This window comes from Protomyctophum bolini (assembly GCF_963924005.1).
Source record: "Protomyctophum bolini genome assembly, chromosome: 12".
Classification (NCBI taxonomy): Eukaryota; Metazoa; Chordata; class Actinopteri; order Myctophiformes; family Myctophidae; genus Protomyctophum; species Protomyctophum bolini.
The window spans coordinates 40,313,259-40,332,332 of record NC_137873.1 but is presented as its reverse complement, the minus strand read 5'-3'; the positions used below and the strand labels follow the sequence as shown (position 1 = coordinate 40,332,332).

At 41.5% G+C, this 19,074-nt stretch overlaps 1 protein-coding gene across 1 annotated transcript; it reads right to left on the bottom strand.

Annotated features, from left to right (window-relative positions):
• Window positions 1–3,556: 3,556 nt before the first annotated feature.
• hhatla (hedgehog acyltransferase like, a) lies at window positions 3,557–16,653 on the bottom strand. The gene is made up of 12 exons (XM_080777216.1): window positions 16,483–16,653; window positions 14,968–15,122; window positions 11,859–11,926; window positions 11,636–11,749; window positions 10,072–10,266; window positions 9,288–9,497; window positions 8,658–8,829; window positions 7,348–7,492; window positions 6,330–6,365; window positions 6,004–6,205; window positions 5,410–5,551; window positions 3,557–4,282 (listed from the first exon to the last, which is right to left on the bottom strand). Exons 2-12 carry the CDS (start codon window positions 15,071–15,073, stop codon window positions 4,134–4,136), a joined length of 1,539 nt encoding a protein of 512 aa, XP_080633342.1. The 5' UTR covers window positions 15,074–15,122; window positions 16,483–16,653; the 3' UTR covers window positions 3,557–4,133.
• Window positions 16,654–19,074: the final 2,421 nt, after the last annotated feature.

The window sequence follows — 19,074 nt, the reverse complement described above, 5'->3', positions numbered from 1 at the left end:
TGTAGCTGCAGCTGTCTCTGGACGTCAGTCACACTGCAAGTCAGAGGGTATTTATAGCCTGGGTCCTCACAAAGCTGAGGAATCCATTTTGGTGGAGAGGGAAGATGGCCTGCAGTCCCACTCCACTCACAGGACGGTCCCCCGCAGACAGCTGAATGAATAACCAAGTGCACCGGTAGGTGTCAGCATGTTAAATCCACCACATCCTCTCACCATTCAGGCCTGGCCGAGTGGACGGGTCCTGTTACTTTGATGAAATATTCACTCCACCTCCATGTCTCTCTCTCTCTCTCTCTCTCTCTCTCACTCACTAATCTGGAGTGGAAACTCTTACTCTCAAGTGGGAGGATGAGTCCACCATATTACTTTAGCCTAATAGTGAAAATGGCTTGTGTCGTGAGCTAGTCGATTTTTTTTATTACATTTTTTGCTATTTTTAAAAAAAACTTTAGAGGAACTTTTTTTTAAAAACAATGGTATTACTTAGTTCACAATGATGTTACAAGTAGGAATTAGCTATGATTTTGTGCAACATGTTTAACATTTTTGGACTATATCTCCAAACAATCGCCTTGCAACTTTAAAGTCTCACACTCAAAGGCTCAACACTCCCCTGTGATCTTTTGGGGCGGGGGGAGGTGGGGGGGGGGGGGGGGGGGGGGGGGAACACTATAACAAATGGACATCTCTGGAGTAATTTAATTGTAGACGCATAATAAATTAAACATAATAAATTAAACATCCCGGCAGGCCCTGACACCAGTCTAGTCCAACATGTTTCAGGAATGTGAGATGAAAACCATTACATTTCTCTCACTTTCACCCCTTTCAATGTGTGGATCTCCAAGGTGTACTGTATGTACTTAAGTACAGTTTTGAGGTATTTCTACTTTACTTGAGTATTTCCAATTTCCAATACTTTTACTTCTACTCCACTACATCTCAGAGCCAAAATGTGTACTTTTACTTCACTACGATTATCTGACAACTTTAGTTACTACTTTGGAGATTTACATTTTGATTAGAAAACATACATTAACCACTTCCAGCGCTATACATTTTGGCCGTTCTACAAGCTCTCAATGCATCACGTTGCGATATGAGTACTTTTACTTTTAGTACATTTTCAATTCCGTACTTTTACTTGTAACAAAGTAGTTCTAATGTATGGAGTATTGGTACTTTTACTTAAGTAAAACAACTGAGTACTTTTTCCACCACTGTCAATAGGGGACAAAGTTTATTTAAATTTTCTTCTGTCATTCTGTAGCGTTTTAGCCTATATTAATGTTGTTTATATTATTACTATTATGATTAATAATAATAATAAATAAGACGGGGTCATGCCTAAAAAGAATATATATATATATATACACAATGATCTTCTATAAAAATTGACAAGTAGGCTAATCACACTTGTGTGAAGTGAGTGGCGCTCTTCATATCATCATATTCCGTGCTCGGCCAATCAAATCGTCACAAATGGGCTTTCCCATGTGGGTTTTAATTAGATTCTAGATTCTGTGGTTGACGATTCTGTGGCAGACTGGAGATGACGTCAGTTTTATTTTTTTGGTTATACGCTGATTGGCTGAGAGGGTTGTTTGTCAACACTATAGTCCCGTGAGTCAGACTCCATTCGCATGTATGGAAATGCTATTTCTGTGACGTGGCCAAAAAAGGCTGAAAGGTGGATAGAGAAAATCATAACAATTTACTCATCGAGAGATCAAAAGGACAAGGAAGGCCTTTTGACGAATGACTGTATGAGCTCCAGTTCCTGAGGGATCCTCACGTACCATATTGACCCATTTTGTGAAAAACAATAGCACAGAACTGCCAAGACTGCTAAAATGGGTCTACGCCGAAAAGATAAAAGCTATACGCAATATTGAGCTAAACATCTCCACAACAGTAAAGAATATAGAATAATTAAACATACATGTAAATGCTTTCTACATTAAATAACGAACAATATGGGGTTTGTAGCTGTTCTTGAGTTTGTGATGTTGGCATGATTGGCATACGATTTGTGGTTACCAAGGCCAAGAAAGTATTTGACGTCACTTTTTTTAACATTCAAAATAGTGGATCGAGAAAATCATAAAATTGACTCATTGGGAGATCTAAAGGTCAGAGGTCTTCTGACGAATGACTGTGAGCTTCAGTTCCTGAGGGATTCTCACGGCCATCTACCACCATATTACCGAATTTCATGGATTCAGTATACCATAAAATGGTATATCTACGTGTAAAACAATTACTCACACATTGTTATTCCAACAGGTTTTTAATTCTTTCATCTTCACATATCCCACATGGAAAGGAAATATATGAACATATATGCCAATATATGCCACATATGTTGAGAGACATATATAGGGTCCAATTTCAGATATGTGCATATATGTTGGTACATATACGTGGCATATATAAAGAAAATATATGTACATATATTTTCTTTCCATGTGGGATTGTAACAAATGGAACCCATCAGAACCAAAACATTCTCTTTTGAAGTGATGGTGATGTGTTGATCAAATAAATGGAACCGTTGAAATAAACAGTCAAAATAGAAACATTTAAAAATAGAAACCTGGAAAAAAGGAGAGAGAAAAAAAGAAAGAAAGAAAAAAAAGTAATATATAGCTGTCAGTAGGGATTTTCCTGTGTGTGTCTTCTGTGGAAGACACACAGCAGACTTTTATAGGAGACAGGCAGAGTGCAGCTGGCCCATATATTATTCCCTGCTATGCTGTGGCTGTTACCTTTCACAACAAACCCAGGGCCTCAGTGGCCTCAGTGGCATGTATGTACGTTTCCAGCTCATGTGAGAGTGGGGAGATAATGCAGAAATGTCAGTCACACCCAATCTCTTGCAGGAGATAACGATAGTGGGCGTATAAAGCAGCGAGAGAGAGAGCCATGCTGTGTTCAGTGTGGATGGGTCTCAGTGCTTCAGCTGAGCTGAATTCAATTTTGATCACTTTGAACCCATTTTGGGGCGGGAACCCCTTTTGGCGTTATAATATATGGCATTATGTTATGCTTTAGCTGTTGAAAAATAGCGGATCTACAAGCTCATAGCTCGCCACCGAGTGGCGCGCTACGAGCTTGTATAGGTCTGCTATTTTTTTTAAATCGAAGAACGACTGACATAGAAACATAGCTTTTTCAGAAAACTGTCAGGATGTAGAAGACAATTTTAGAATCTGATCTCAGGTCAAAATGGGTTAAATGGAAACATCTTACATCACTCATCGTCAGTATGTTCTAGATTAAGTTCAAAGTGCACTGCCGGCAGGGGCAATGGCTGTTTACCTCTGAACAGCACTTAATAAATCAATAGAGACCTAATCAATTCTGCAATTTCAATGTTGATTCTGCAGATTTTCCCCCTGGACCCACCTGGGGCGTAACAGGTTAACATTATGCAGCAGGATTAGCATTTCTGCTTTTTGAAACGGTAGAGCAAAAATACGACGGACAATAAGTTATGGTGGGCGGACAGTCGTCTGAGCAGAAAACGCTACGTGATTAATTATGCAATATGTGAGAAAGTGTCACCTTTTGTTTAGAGTTTATTCAAGTTTAAAACCTTTTTTGAAAATATAAGAGTTGTAATACTTGGGTGTAATTGTCTGAGGTAAAAATTGAGGCACCCTCAACTCAAAAAGAAAGTATGAACATCCTCATAATTTGAGTACATTAAAAATAGATTCAAAAAACAACAATCAAAAAAGGACCTAGTGGGAGTTCCATTACAGTACTGTCATCGTCATCATCAATATATTATTATCTCTGTCTTAAAAATATATTTTCCATGCCTATATGATCTGATAATCAAATATCTGTTTTTGGATACATTATAAATGATACCATTACCATTACACCATAACATACAAAATGCACCATTGGTGGGGGTTGTGCCAAAGAACATGTGGCGGCTAATCCACAGCAAGGGCACTTCAGGACATTTCACAGTTCAAAACCCTTTGCTTCTGACAAACAAAAGCAACAAATGTGGACTTGTAAGCAAGACTTAGTCGTCTGGTTTCAGTCCAATTCTGAGGACCAGGCTTGTCGTATTACTGTAGTTAAAGTCTTTCAACCTCCGTTTCCATTTCTGCACTTTACTCTGCCTTCTCTTTGGCACCGTCTATTGGCTTCGCCGCCTCCGCCTCGGCCTCCTCCTGCAAGGCCAGGGTTCTCTCTCGTTCCTTCACCAGCTGCACGCCGCAGTAGGTCACGAATAACACCGACAGGGTCGACACGGGGAAACCTGGAGAGAGAGGGAAGTCACGTCAAAGTCGTACGATTTGTCACACGCAAGAGTCCGCATTTGACCCATCTCTTGGAGCGGTGAGCCGCAGCCAACGAGCGGTGAGCTGCAGCCGTGCCACGCTCGGGAATCATTTGATTAGTAGGTTTGACCCCCCCGATCCAACCCTTTGATGCTGAGTGCCAAGCAGGGAGGCATTAGGTCCCATTTTTACAGTCTTTGGTATGACCTGGCCGGGTATCGAACCCCGACCTCCCAGTTTCAAGGCGGACACTCTAACCACAAGGCCACTGTCTTGTAGAGGGAAGAAGATGGAAGTGGTGGAACTCCATGGCTTCAGCACCTCTGAGGGCCCCTGGGCACTGAAGCTCGATGGGCCCCCACGCCACGCGTGGACCCCTGCACGAAATCTTTTGCGGTTTTGTGCAGGGTTTTTTTTGGTCGTTTCTCTGGCCTATATTCCCGGCCGCCTCCCCACCCCAGAGTGACAGCTAGCCAGGCAGTAACAAACAGCATCACCTCTCCACCTGTCACGCGACCTCACACGGCCCAGAGGGGCCCACCCACCTTGAACAACAGTAGCACATTGTTGCTGCTTTACACACAATTGTACTTTCCAGCTGCATTCTCATCATCAAAACACACATTTTGACTCATTTTGAATAGATGGGTGGATTGTTCTTTTTGGAGGGCCCCCTGATGCCCAAGGTCCCCTGGGCACGTGCCCACATTGCCCTTATGTAAGATCCGACCCTGCAGGGTGGAACCGAAGTGGATCATTCAACCACATTATGCCGAGGTGGCATTTCAGGACAATGAGGACATTTACCACTACTTAGGCTTTTGAGTGCTAATTGACATTTGACTAATTGACACGCCCCTGGCTTCTGGTGACTGATATTGTCCTTCTGCATTGGAAATTGTGGAATTTGAAGTTGAATGAAATTATATAGGAGCTATTGGGGGACGTGTCAATATGACAATATAACAATATGACACGTCGTCTAAGTATTGAATCAAGTAACTTGAATACCCGGCGATAAACTTTCATTCGACCGGACCCAAAAGGAGAACTCTAAATAGAAACCTTGTCTCTGTTCACTACATATATCCAACGAGTTTCTCACCTTTGAAAAGAAGCCTCTTTGCCACTAATTTGGCAAACTCCAGACTGTTGAGAGACAGCACGTTGAACAGGATAATTAGCCAGAAGTTGCCAGCGTTGAACACACCCCTGATTCTGCGTGACATGCCTTCACCCATCAGATTCTGAAGACAGATATGAGACAGGAGGATTGAATGCATTGTATTGAACAGTGTACAGATTCCAGTGGTTTTCAACCAGTGGTCCTTCCAAGTGGCCCCCAGCTAAAGGAAGGACCCTATTAGATGTTTAACTCTTGAGAGTGAAAAATGAAACCATTGGTTTAATTTTACACTCTCAAGAGTTAAACAAATGATATGTATCTTGACGACAGACATCTAATATTGTTGACGTATAGCCCCAAATCTAAGCAAGGTTTCAGCCTGATCAGAGTCCTTCCATGTTCCATTATAAAATTAAAGATAAATATTTCAAAAAGTATAAAACATTATGTTGAAGAACTTTGGACTGATCAGTCCAGCAGCAGCAGTTTAGACAGACACAGAGACACGCCCGCCCGCACGCATACATGAAATATGCCTTTTTTAATTTGATTTTTTCATGATGCATTGCTCACCTCAATAGAGGAGAATGGAGGAAAGGAGAAAAGCTTGGCCACCCACAGCTCAAAGTTGAGCCCGAAGCAGTTGAAGAAGGACCAGAGGTACACCAGTTCACACGGCCCGAGCCACAGGGTGGTGACAGCGAAAGTTCCGATGGTCGCCAGCAGCTCCTTGAAGATCTGGTCATGATTACCGCCGATGTAATCGTAGACATATCTGTTGAACGAAACAACAAGGGAACATATACTCAACCAAACTGGGAGGAATCCATTTAACCAAGAAGCATCTCTATTTGCTTCCAATGTCAATTTGAGAATGTAATAATCTGTTGTTCACTCACTTGCACAGCCACTCGTTGATACCCCGGTCAAAGTGCCTATAAGAGGAACACATAATGTTGTTAATGTCATGACACAATTTCAGGAAAACATCTACCCGGCGTTAGCATGTATTCTTATAACCACTATTTGTGGAACAGCTTTGAACATTTTTGAAAACATCTTTGAACATTATGGCCTACAATGACGTGACCCGAAATAAGGACACCAGTTTGAAAGTAGTTAAGACCTGAGGACGATTCTACTAATGTCTTCTAAATCCTGACAGTTTTCGGAAAAACCGTATGTCTCTATATCAGTGGTTCTCAAACATATTCATGTCAAGGACCCTTAGAATTATATGTATGTGTAGAAAAAAAATGATTTAAAAAACAAAAAAACACCAAAAATGGGTGAACTTCAAGATATATAAACAGAGATTCGTTGCCCCAGGCCTGCCTTGCTGCCTAGTAGCGGTCCAGACACCTAGGGCTGTATTTTGCGTGTCTTAAGTACCAAAGAACCTTGAACCATGACCTGGAGGCGTGGTCATAGCTCTTTGGCCACTCGGAATAGCCAAATGGCATTGATCACGCCTCCAGGTCTTAGGTTAAGTAATAAGACCTGGTACTTAAGACCTGGTACAAAATACAGCCCCTAGGTTAATAATCCAGCCTGACAGCGTGTCGCGGGTTCGAGTCCCAATTAACCTTTGCTGTGTGTCTCATTAAGCTCCCTGTTTCCTGTCAACCGACTGTATATCTATCAATAGTCTTGCGTAGCCAGTCAACTCTTCCATAATCTCTGAATGCTATAGTATAGAGTACTACACCTGATCATAATCTGATATAATTTCCGTTCATATTTTCACAAATATCTTAAGTGCTTTTTTTCCCCTTTCTGCTAAGCAGCAAGCTATAGCCTATAGTATATATATATATATATATATATATATATATATATATATATATATATATATAAAACAGAGATTCATTATCATACTGAATCAATGACTCTTAATTGGTTCCCATGGACACTTACGTTTCAGCGAAGACGTAGAGCATGGTGATACACTTGGGAGGCTGAGGGGGGTCCAGGTGGTCCAGTCTGGACACGGTGTTAATGATGCCAAACATGACCGCCGCCTTCACCCAGTCATACACCAGGTTGGAGTAGGCCAGACCACCTGCCACAATGACACAAAGACTGAATTATTTATCATAACTTCCTTTTGTACCTTTTTTGTTTTTGAGGAGCGCCAGCCCCTCCTATGCCCAGCTTTGTGTGTTCGAGTGTACCAAATTTGATCCCAATCTTCCGCCGTATAGTCTAGCACGGAATTTGATGTATGATGATGTATTGTACGATGATGTTAGAGCGCCCCTCACTTCACACAAGTGTGATTTTTTTATAATCTAAATCATTTATCCATGTAATTTTCAGGGCTTAAAGTTCTCAGTCCTGGGGACGGATTTCATAGGGGTCATTTAACGAGATCAGTGCAGATTTGCAAAAAATCTTGTTCAGTCATGGGATTTCTTTTTTTGGCTTTAAGCCCTGAATTCTCTATTTTGCTCCATGAAACCTTAATGAAGGAAAGTACTCTTTATAGTGTCTCCTGTACCTTTCACTCTTACTATTATAGCTGTAAAATTCTATGCTTGATAAAACTTTGCCAGATAATGCCTTTGACTTACAGTAAAGGGACGATATCATGATTTTGATTTGATTTTCTGTTGATAGTTATTATATTCTATAGAAACAATGATGTGATCAACACCTTTATCTCTTCTCTGTGTTCCTACAAGTCTCATGATGTTTCATCTGGGTCACAAGTAACGGCCCGGCACACTTTTACAGTCTATTACAACCTAGTTGTAGAGTCCTAGTTTTGGAAGTCAAGATTGCTATTCTGCCATAAACACGTCCGGTGGCTAAGAACCACAAAGTAATTATTCCTAGACATTTCACACTGACCCAGGGACCAGTCAGACAGCTGTTTGACCAGCTTCATGGTCTATATGGGTTAATAACAGCACACTGACCCAGGGACCAGTCAGACAGTTGTTTGGGTTAGTTAATAACATCACACTGACCCAGGGACCAGTCAGACAGTTGTTTGGGTTAGTTAATAACATCACACTGACCCAGGGACCAGTCAGACAGTTGTTTGGGTTAGTTAATAACATCACACTGACCCAGGGACCAGTCAGACAGCTGTTTGGGTTAGTTAATAACATCACACTGACCCAGGGACCAGTCAGACAGTTGTTTGGGTTAGTTAATAACATCACACTGACCCAGGGACCAGTCAGACAGCTGTTTGGGTTAGTTAATAACATCACACTGACCCAGGGACCAGTCAGACAGCTGTTTGACCAGCTTCATGTCACTGGGGATGGTCAGGATGTAGAGGTAATGGAAGAACACGTCCACCAGCAGAATGACTCCCAGGTGCAACAAGGCCGAGGAGGTGATGTTCCACAGCTCCCTGTCCTTACGAGCCAGCTTGGGGACGTTAGTCTGGGGGGACAAAGAACGTTGAATTACTGCTAATTTTATACTTATCTATGCTCTGAGAAATAAAACAAATAGAAATCTACTCAATTTCACCATAATGTAGACTGTAGAGAATTCAGAGTAGAGAGTGAGATTGAGAGAGAGAGAGAGCGTGGAAGCCAACATATGCTATTGGACTAAAATTCTAAACCAAGAGAAATTTACCCTTTAGCTTTTAAGGATTGTGTCCTCTGACTCCGTTTGCACTTCATATGAGCAGAGAATGTGACGGTATCTTAATGTGTGTCACCCTTCACCACGTTATAAATACTGTATTGGCCGGCTGCCTTAAAAATGACCTCACAGCTAAAACACACGGCCGACTAAGCATGGATTACAGTAGTGTCATCTTATCATGATGTGAGGAAAAGTGACGGCGTGAGTTCCAATTCCTCAACATAATCCTTGAGGGGAAAACTCACCTGAGCGTGGAACTGGTCAAAGGTCATGATGGGCCCAAAGAAGAAGAAAGGGAGGTAGAAGTTGTACTTGAGCAGGTCACCCAGGGTGTAGTTGCCGTCCTTCTTCTCGCAGTTCTCCAAAGCAAAGCTCATACCGCGAAAGATGGAGAAACCAAGACCTCCGTAGAACAGGACATCTTGCAGGCCAAACGAACCGGTCACCAAGGCTTCCTACAGATGGATCCAGAGACATCAAACAGGACGATGTTCAACGTCTATCGTACAGACACTCTAGATAGAATTCAACTTCAACTTTCAACTGGTAGCCACGCCCCTCAGAACATACTCGACTTTATGGTCATTTTTTTAAATAAATGGGACCATCATTTTCCAAAAAGAATATTATGACATGAGAAATGAGACTTTAAACTAGTGATTGGAAGCAGAAGGTATTCATGACGATGTTTATTAAGGTAATACAGTCTAGGTGAAGTTGGGCCCAAATACATGGGGTTTTTTGCGCCCAATGACAGCGCCACAACAGGCCATTATATGAACTTTCAGGAAGTCAGGATTTCCTACTGGCTTCAGACACTATTGGCTTCACTGCCCCCCTGGTTTCAAACCACATCTAGCCGACAGATGCTATTAAAAGGCTACAGCTAGCAGCTTAATTTGTTGCTTCGGTCTTACAGTCTTGAATTTCGATTATGTAAGTTAATGTAATGTAAGCTGTAACAACAGCAATCTATTCATAAGTATAGCGTAAGGCTTACTGGGATTCCACCACAAGGAGCTAACCTACCTGCCAGGCGTTATATGGCTCCAGCTTGATGGAAGCCAGAGTGGCCATGCCTGCACCGAAGCACAGCCACTTGGACTTGACCAGGGCCACACTGTAGAGGATGATGCAGTGAGACAGCACCAGGGCCACGTACGTCCAGCCCATCGTGACCAGGACCGCCAGAGCGCCGTACAGACCGAAGATCAAGGGTCTGTGCTGTGGGTGAGTAGGAAGCCAACGTCAATGTAGTGCTTGAACAATCATCGTTTGTACCATACAATATATACTGTATATATCCATACTGCAGAACTACAAACAGTGAGTGATGTTAGTACTACAACTACTGCTGCGATGAGACGGTCCAGGATGAGTGTAATGTTACAAAGTAATATACCTTCCACGTATCAATGCTTTAGAAAGATGATAATGTATCATGGTATGGGTTACAGAAATGCATTATGACGTTTATTGATGTTACCTTACATCCATCAATATTGAATATCTTCATTGCAATCATGAAACAAGACAGAAAACACGTTTAAAACATTTTGAACTGTTTTAAATATGTACACATATTTATTGAAAGGTTATTATTGGCACACTCAGCAATATAGATCATGCATGTTATATAAAAATTACATTTTCTACTGTAAGAGTTTCTCTCTGTGGGCCTCCTAAGAACTCCCATCTCTCTCGCGTGTACTTTTTCTATCTCCCCAAACAAGTATGTCCACAATAATCACACTCTGCCTCAGAGTTATCTTAACTTCTAATCACTAATCAGCAGTTGGGATCTAGAGACATCTATGCTTTGATGGAGTAGAGTGGAAGACAGGTCAGGGCAGGGAGTGAATATTCTCCTAATAATCTAAATAACGGCCAACAGTAGAGCCTGCTTTGTATAACCAGACTAGCCGGACTAGTTAAAGCATAAGAACATACACATTTTGCATTTAAATATTTCTATGACATGCGTCAAGTCAAAAGGTGTTAGGGCAAGGACGGCACAATTTTGTATTATTATTTAACCAAACATTGTTAATGCAAAATCATTTGGGATATGGATACTGTTTATTTATTACATGTTTATCCATAAGGCCAGCGATACTATGCAGTAACTCTGACTCATTACCCTGTGGAGTACTTAAAAACAAAATACATTAGGAATTTGGAACACAAATAATGTCCTGATTGCAGTATACAACATACCAACATACTCTTCTCATGATTTATTGTGCACTCCTTGGCCTAATGTTGATAAAAGTGCTTCTATATAGTCCACTACTTCACAGTGCATGCATTATGCAACACACAACACATCACACAGAACCTGTGTTTTAACTTTCATTGGAGAAATGTACAGACATGCAGATAGATACATATTATATATTATTGTGTGTGTGTGTGTGTGTGTGTGTGTGTGTGTGTGTGTGTGTGTGTGTGTGTGTGTGTGTGTGTGTGTGTGTGTGTGTGTGTGTGTGTGTGTGTGTGTGTGTGTGTGCGCGCGTGCGTGCATGTGCACGCTTGTGTGCGTGTGTGCACACACAGTCATGCATGTTATAAATAGTCCCACACACACACGTACCTTGGTAGCAATCAGGCTGAAGATCTTGGCAAAAATCACATGACCCGCGAGAGCGAAAAGGATATGATTGCGGAATGTAGAGAACCACATCGCCCATTCGAAGTCGGACACATCCTGTGAAAGGCAGACGTTGCATAATATACGTGACCACAGAAGTAAAAGACATTATGAATTAATTGAAAAATACAAAGAGAAACACGAACAAGGTAAAGGAGCTACATGCCATCTTTCTGCCAAAATAATGCCATCCTGGTTTCACGTGCTCTTTGAAGGCCTTCCTGTTTAGGTTCTCTGTAAGGAGAAAGGTTTTACAGAATAACTAACACATAATATTAAACGTACAGTCAATGAAATGTTATCATTTGTTAACTTATAGCAGTAGGATCTATTGATGCTGTAAGGCTTCTGGGTTAGTAGTTGCTATGTTCATGTTTGGCAACACTCTTGTGTTAATGTTAAAGATGGTTTAGAAGATTTTTATATTTTTCCAGTTTTGCATGTGTTCATGAGGTGACAGTACTTCATTAGACCCCTTGGTGTGGTTGTTATGTGCACTGATGTCTTCCCTTTGTATTTAGGGTTTCTTCCTGGAGGCTGAAACCTTGACAGTCAAACGTGCCAATGAAAAAAACTGTGATATAGTGATATAGTATATCACAATATCATCCCCTCCGCCTTTATCATACAACCACAGCTGTGGGTGGGGATTCAGTTCAGGTGGATCACCATTCACCACCCATCACCACCCACCAGGCAAAACTTAAGGAACTGGTGGGTGTGTCCCATAAAAATTACATTTTAACAAATACTTTTTTTGTAAATATTCTTCCTCCTTATATAATAATAGTAGCTGATGATCATGTTTTAGGGCACGGCACTCCATCTTTAATGTATCCGTTTGTAACTCAGAGACTGTACAAATGTTATTGGTCTATTTGGTTACATTATTTTGTACACTCACGCTAAGGGCTTTACTGTGTAGATTACGACAAACGGGTTTAATGTAATTGCCAAAAAGTGCTTCTATTTAAGGTGTGAAAATCGCAAACGCCAAATATTGTGTAATATGCTTTAGCACACATTTTCACAATCACCATATTTCCTATAATCACTAACAATTTAGGAGATGACGTTACATCATAGACTCGGTGAAATGACTGAACTGCAGTGTAAGCTACTGCATGGGTTTTCAACAGGTGGTCCGTGGACCACTGGTGGTCCGTGAAGGTATTGCATGTGGTCCCTGACCATGCATTTACTGTAGTAATGTAGGAAAGGGAAGATTTGTATTTTGATTTATTGTATTGACCACAAGTTGAGAAACAATGCAGTAAATGACGTGGTGACATACGATGACGCTCGATCGATGTTGTCAGTTACTGGGAAGTCGAAGGTCAAGAACTTCCACAGAAAAGGGAGGTGGAATATCAAGGGAAACTGTACCGGTTTGCCTGGTTGAGTCACCATTATAAGGAAATGTGCCCATAATGAATTGCATGTGTCTGCTCGCTCATACAAGTTACAATGAACAGCAACATGATTTTAATATGGAAGGTTAATTTTTCCCCCCACACCACGCCCATATCCCCCCCTCCCAACACAACAGTGGTCCCCAGGTTGATTCTCAGTCACGGTGGTGGTCCCTGGTTCATAATCAGTTGAAAACCCCTGAGCTACTGGAACAGGTAAGGCAGCAATTAGAGAGATAAATAGGTTCGTGTTGTTGTTCCTGTACAACAGGGGTGCTCACATTTTCTTTGACTTGCGAGCTACTTTCAAAATGACCAGCTCAACATGATCTACCCACCAAAAACACAATACCATTGCTGAAAATGGCTTTGGAATAGCGGCGCTGGCATTACATTTAAGACAAATGCACTTGGAATGGGAAAGGGGAGAAATGGAATAGGTTTTTTTTTTTTTTAATTTGTAATCTACTGACATTTGTGCGCAGCAACACTCTTGAAAACAAAAGTATTGCATTGAGCTGACAGGCCCTTTTTATGTCAGTCAATCAATCAAGTCAACTTAATTCAAGTGGCAGATGCCAAAAATAGTTTTTAGATTTAAATTAAATATTCTTTAGGGGCATGTCATACCTGCACAGCCATCGCGATCTACCTTTTGGGCACCCCTGCTGTACAGGTGTGTACAGAAAATGCATAGCAACCCAAATGGCTATTTAGACTGCACTCTGATTCCTAAATACACCAGTCGCTTCTACGTCTGACTTTGTTTGTTTGTATGTATGTAATGTATGTATGTAATGTATGTGTGTACTATGTATATGCATGTATATGGCATGGACAGCTGTACACAGCTGCAACGAATTCCACTCATTTAATTGAGAGGGATAGAGACAGCAGCCATGTCTGATCTTTAACACACAGTATTTGCAACACTTCACTGTGTGAAGCACCGCATATATTACTTCCCATCTGTGTTGTGACATTTTTATTCACTAACCCAGACACTGTAAACAGAGCACAATACCAAATAATAAATCTACACAAAAGCACTTGTTCTGCATGGGAATCAGAAAGTCCCTGGTCCGATTCCTGGCTGTGTATAGTGTCAAAGTGTCCTTGAGCAAGGCACAAATAGCGTATAACTGCAATGAGCAAGTTGATCGCCCTGGAGTGTGAATGGGTGAATATAATTCACACTGTAAAACGCTTTGGATAAAAGGCACTATAGTAAGTGCATGATTTACAATTATATTTATTTAAATAATAACTACATTGGATCAATTATTGTTTTACATACAAGGTTTCCCCTGGACAGCAATGACATAATAGTAAAAACCAACGACAATTTGATCCTCCCTGCAGTGCTGTAAGCCTCTCTGTCAGCACTCTGTCTGTGGCAACCAGATCCACCTCCTACTGGCTTACATAATTCATCTTTCATGTAAATCAGATCCAGTGCTTGAAGAGCCTGGCGGCATGCAGTGTTTTACTGTCAGAATTATGCGAAATGTGGGTAAATGCTGGGTAGAGTATAGTCCACATACAATATAGGACTGTTTGCGATCCGCAGCCTATGAAACACGTTCTCTAAACACTAATTCTCCAGTAATGTTTTCATTCTCATAGAATGATCATGTAAGCGGCTTATATGATAAGCCACTAATTGGACCGCGGGCAGTTATTATTAGCTTTCATTGTACTGTGGTTATATATAGGCTTTGCATGGTTTGGGGTGTACCCCCCCCCCCCCCCCCACCCCAAACTATTCCTTTAGGTGACAGTTGTACTAAAAAGTTGCACTATATTGCCCGAACAGGTCTTTCAGGAATACAGGAATTCTGTATATGTGTGTCATCCACTCACCACTTGAGGCTTCCAATATCCAACTCCCTGCCCATGTCAAGGCCCCGAAGAGTACAGCCGTGTAGAGATACAGCTCATATTTGGGGAGAGCAGCCTTGATCCCCATTTTGACTCTCCAACTCTATTCAGCAGCCCTGGGATGAACAGAATGGGGCCTGGCAGAATACACACAGTAGTATTAGGCACACAGGACACACACACACACACACACACACACACACACACACACACACACACACTAGTAGTATAGACAGGAACCTGTTTGTACAATCTGTAAGACATAACTAAATATTAAAGTATGTTTTAACGTTACTGCATTATCATTATATATATTATCATTGTTTAAGAAAAAGGCTTTTGATACTGACTTTGTTGTAGCTATATACGTTCAGACATTCTGTGTCCATAACAAATGGTTTTATTTGGATCTATAGGCATTAGTTTATACTTAATATAAATTACTTTATAGCCTCTATCCATTTGATTAATAAAGCAAAGCAATACAACAATAAATTATAATATTACATTGAAGATTGTGTTGTGTTGTGTTGTGTTGCCTTGCATGCCTTCATTGCTTTGCTAAATAGTTGTATGATCCACACATTTATTAAATCAAATGACTTAACCTGTGTATACAAATCATGCACCATAGGGTCTGCTTGGGAAAATAAACATTTCAATATACATCTTAAAGATCATAAACTCCCAAACAATTACTTTAGCCCACTGCATGACACGTTTTCTTTTCTTCATGCTTGATTTCAATGTCCCCTATACAATACAGTCCCACGACCAATGTTGGCCTAATGGCCTTAATTAAAGTTAGAGCAACTGGCCCAAAACTCTTTAATTGAGTGACATTTCTAAGCGACAGGGCGGCCATGCATGGGGACTTTAAATATAGGATTGCAACGCTCCGTCTCTCTCCTCGGAATCGGCACCGTCAGCTGCGCAACCCAACCTCTTCTTCCTATTTTAGCCCTGCCTGTGCAGTTGGTTGCCTTAGCTGGGCAGCTGCTATGTGATCTACACAAAAAACGTCCAGGGACCCACTTCAGAGCATAATTAGCTGCACTGCCTGGCCTGCAGTGCCTGGAATGACCAAGAATGGTGCATCGGTATATAACCAAAATAATCAGGTTGAGTTTTATATTATTAGTCTCTCAACTCTGGACGCGGAATAACTTCACCATTTGTTAATTTATAGTGTGAGAATGTTTGCCGTATAGGTTTGTCGCAGTATCATTTGAAGTTCTGGGAGTTGAACAAGAAATCCTAGTGGTCGCCCCCATGCCAAGAAGTTGTCAAGCCCATATGGAGAACACTGGTGTGCATAGCATACAAATTAAGTGCTAGATGCTGCGGGGCATTGTTCATGCGAACAATCCTTACTAAAATAAATACAAATTAAATCAAATAAAGTAAAAAATGAATGAGCCTTTGATTTGATTTGTGTTTACTTACTCAAACCAATATGGTTTCAATAAGAAAGCACTTGCTTTTCAGTTCACTAACCTTGTTGTCGTATCCGTTTCACTCTGTCAAGATGATGGACATATAAAGAGTTTTCGCAGCCTCCTCACTCCTCAAAGATGTTAAATGAAAAGAGAAGGAGTTGTATTGACAGGCAGGTTTCTAATTCATCCGTGTTCCCTGCTATACAGTGCAGTGGGCTTGGCGCTGCTGCAGCCAGTTGGTGGATGTTGGGAACCCAACGGGGGGAGGAGGAGGAGGAGGAGGGGGGGGGGCACAAGATATATTTATCTGTGAAGACCTCATCCGCATTGAGGAGGGGTGGGGTGGTCCCGTCCCGGTCCAGTGTGTTGTGTCCATCAAACAGCGATGGACGTTCTGTTCCACGGCCGCACAGTGGCGCACACACACACACACACACACACACACACACACACACACACACACACACACACATACACACGACAAAACACTTTTGGCACTGACTGACTGACTGACTGACTGACTACTTAGTGCTGCGGCATGTAAACGGTTAAAATTTATACAAGAGCATGAAGGCAAGCAGCTCTTATATAAATCAATACCCTACACTGTAGGTCCTACACTAGGCTATAGCTTCGTTCTGCCCTCTGCAGTGCACCAATATATAGGCTGTTGTATACTACTATAGTGTTCAGCTCACATTTCACAGACAGACTCGCCATTCTCGTTCGCAGAATAGGCTACATCCTGAATCCTGATCATAACTGTTCCGACTGGTTAGGTTGGTGTTATTAGTGTTACTGTTAGCTTAATTAATTAGGACGAGGATTATTAGATCTTCGCCTGAAACCCTTTTGAACAAAGTCAGTGCATGTTGTACACTGCCACTGCAGCTATATTTGTTGTAATACTAAATATAAAGATTGATATAGGACCTAGGCTATACAACATTGTCAATTGTCAAATATTATGTGTAATTACTAATAAACCTTTAATTAACAGTGTAGGCTACTGTTAAGGCTACTGAGTGTCACTCAGTAGCCTTAACAGTAGCCTTAAGAGTAGTTCTAATCTACTCACTCAGTGAGTGAGTAGATTAGAACTTCGATTCCCAAAGAGGAGCGAGCGAGCACACACACACACACACACACACACACACACACACACACACACACACACACACACACACACACACACACACACAGATATACGAGAGAGAGATAGTGTTGCACTGTTGCCTGCTAATGAGAGAGAGAGGGGGGGGAGTTGCACCACTCAGTTCACACGGGTGTGATTTTTAAACAGAAAATACATTTTAATGTAGGTGAAAATGTCAACCAATCATGAGAGAGTATTTATGAGCTTAATTTTTTATAGTGTTCCAGTTCCAATTATGTCTGCTCAGTTCTTTGTGTCATCACGTACAATTCCACTTGTTTAATCTAATCTATATCCTGACTGACTTCTTTATCCTGATGGATAAAAGTGGATAAAAGAGAGTTGAGCCAGAAGGCAAAGCTCTCCGTCTACCGAGCAATTTTTGTTCCTGCTCTCATATATGGTGGTGAAGTCTGGGTCATGACCGAAAGAATAAGGTTGCGAATAAACCGGCCGAAATGAGTTTTCTCCAACGGGTGGCTGGCCTCTCCCTTAGAGATAGGGTGAGAAGTTCAGTCACACGAGAGAGACTCAGAGTAGAACCGCTGCTCCTTCGCCTGGAAAGGAGCCAGTTTGAGTTTAGGTTGTTCGGGCATCTGGTTAGGATGCCTCTCGGGCGTCTCCTTATAGGGAGGTCCTCGAAGCACGTCCCACTGGGAGGAGCCCCCGGGGCAGACCAAGGCGCAGATGGAGGGATTACATCGACTCACTGGCCTTGGAACGTCTCCGGATCCCCCAGGAGGAAGTCACTAATGTTGCTCTGGAGAGGGAAGTCTGGAGCTCTCTGGTCTGGTGGACCTGTTGCCCCCGCGACCAGACTACGGATAAGCGGTTGAAGATGGATGGATGGTAGTGGTATTCCAGTTTCCGTTTCAGTTTCAGAAAATGCATTTTCTGTTTAATGAAAAGCTGGAGAGACATGGAGACTCCTAGAACAAACACTCTATAGCAATGATCGAGTGCTATCACAATATAGAGTTTTTTGACACTTGTTTTAACCAAAGAAAATCAACTTTAATATTTGAATTCTTCTACTCTCGAGTCTGGCCTGTCCCCTGTGTGGGCACTGGGGGGGCATTGCCAAATGTGAAGACTTGACATGCTCGAAGATTTCTTTCCACGCGCCCACCACTAGATGGCGTCAACGATCTTTTTCCTCAAAAGGAAGGGACTACCTTGACGTATTTGTTTGTTATTACACGTTTCGTGCATGGTTAATTACTTATTAATTAACTGAATATTCATACACAATGTTAATAGAATAAAGAACATTAGGGAACAAGTGAGAATGTACCCAAATATAAAAATATATATATAAGGCTAGTGGTGTGGGCTCGCAAAAAATAAATACAAATAAAAATATTGAAAGACAAAAATAAAAATACAAGCTACAATGTTCGTTTGTAGATCAAGTTTATTGGCCAGCGACACCTCCCACTTTCACTTGCTTGTGAGTGTGTGTGTGTGTGTGTGTGTGTGTGTGTGTGTGTGTGT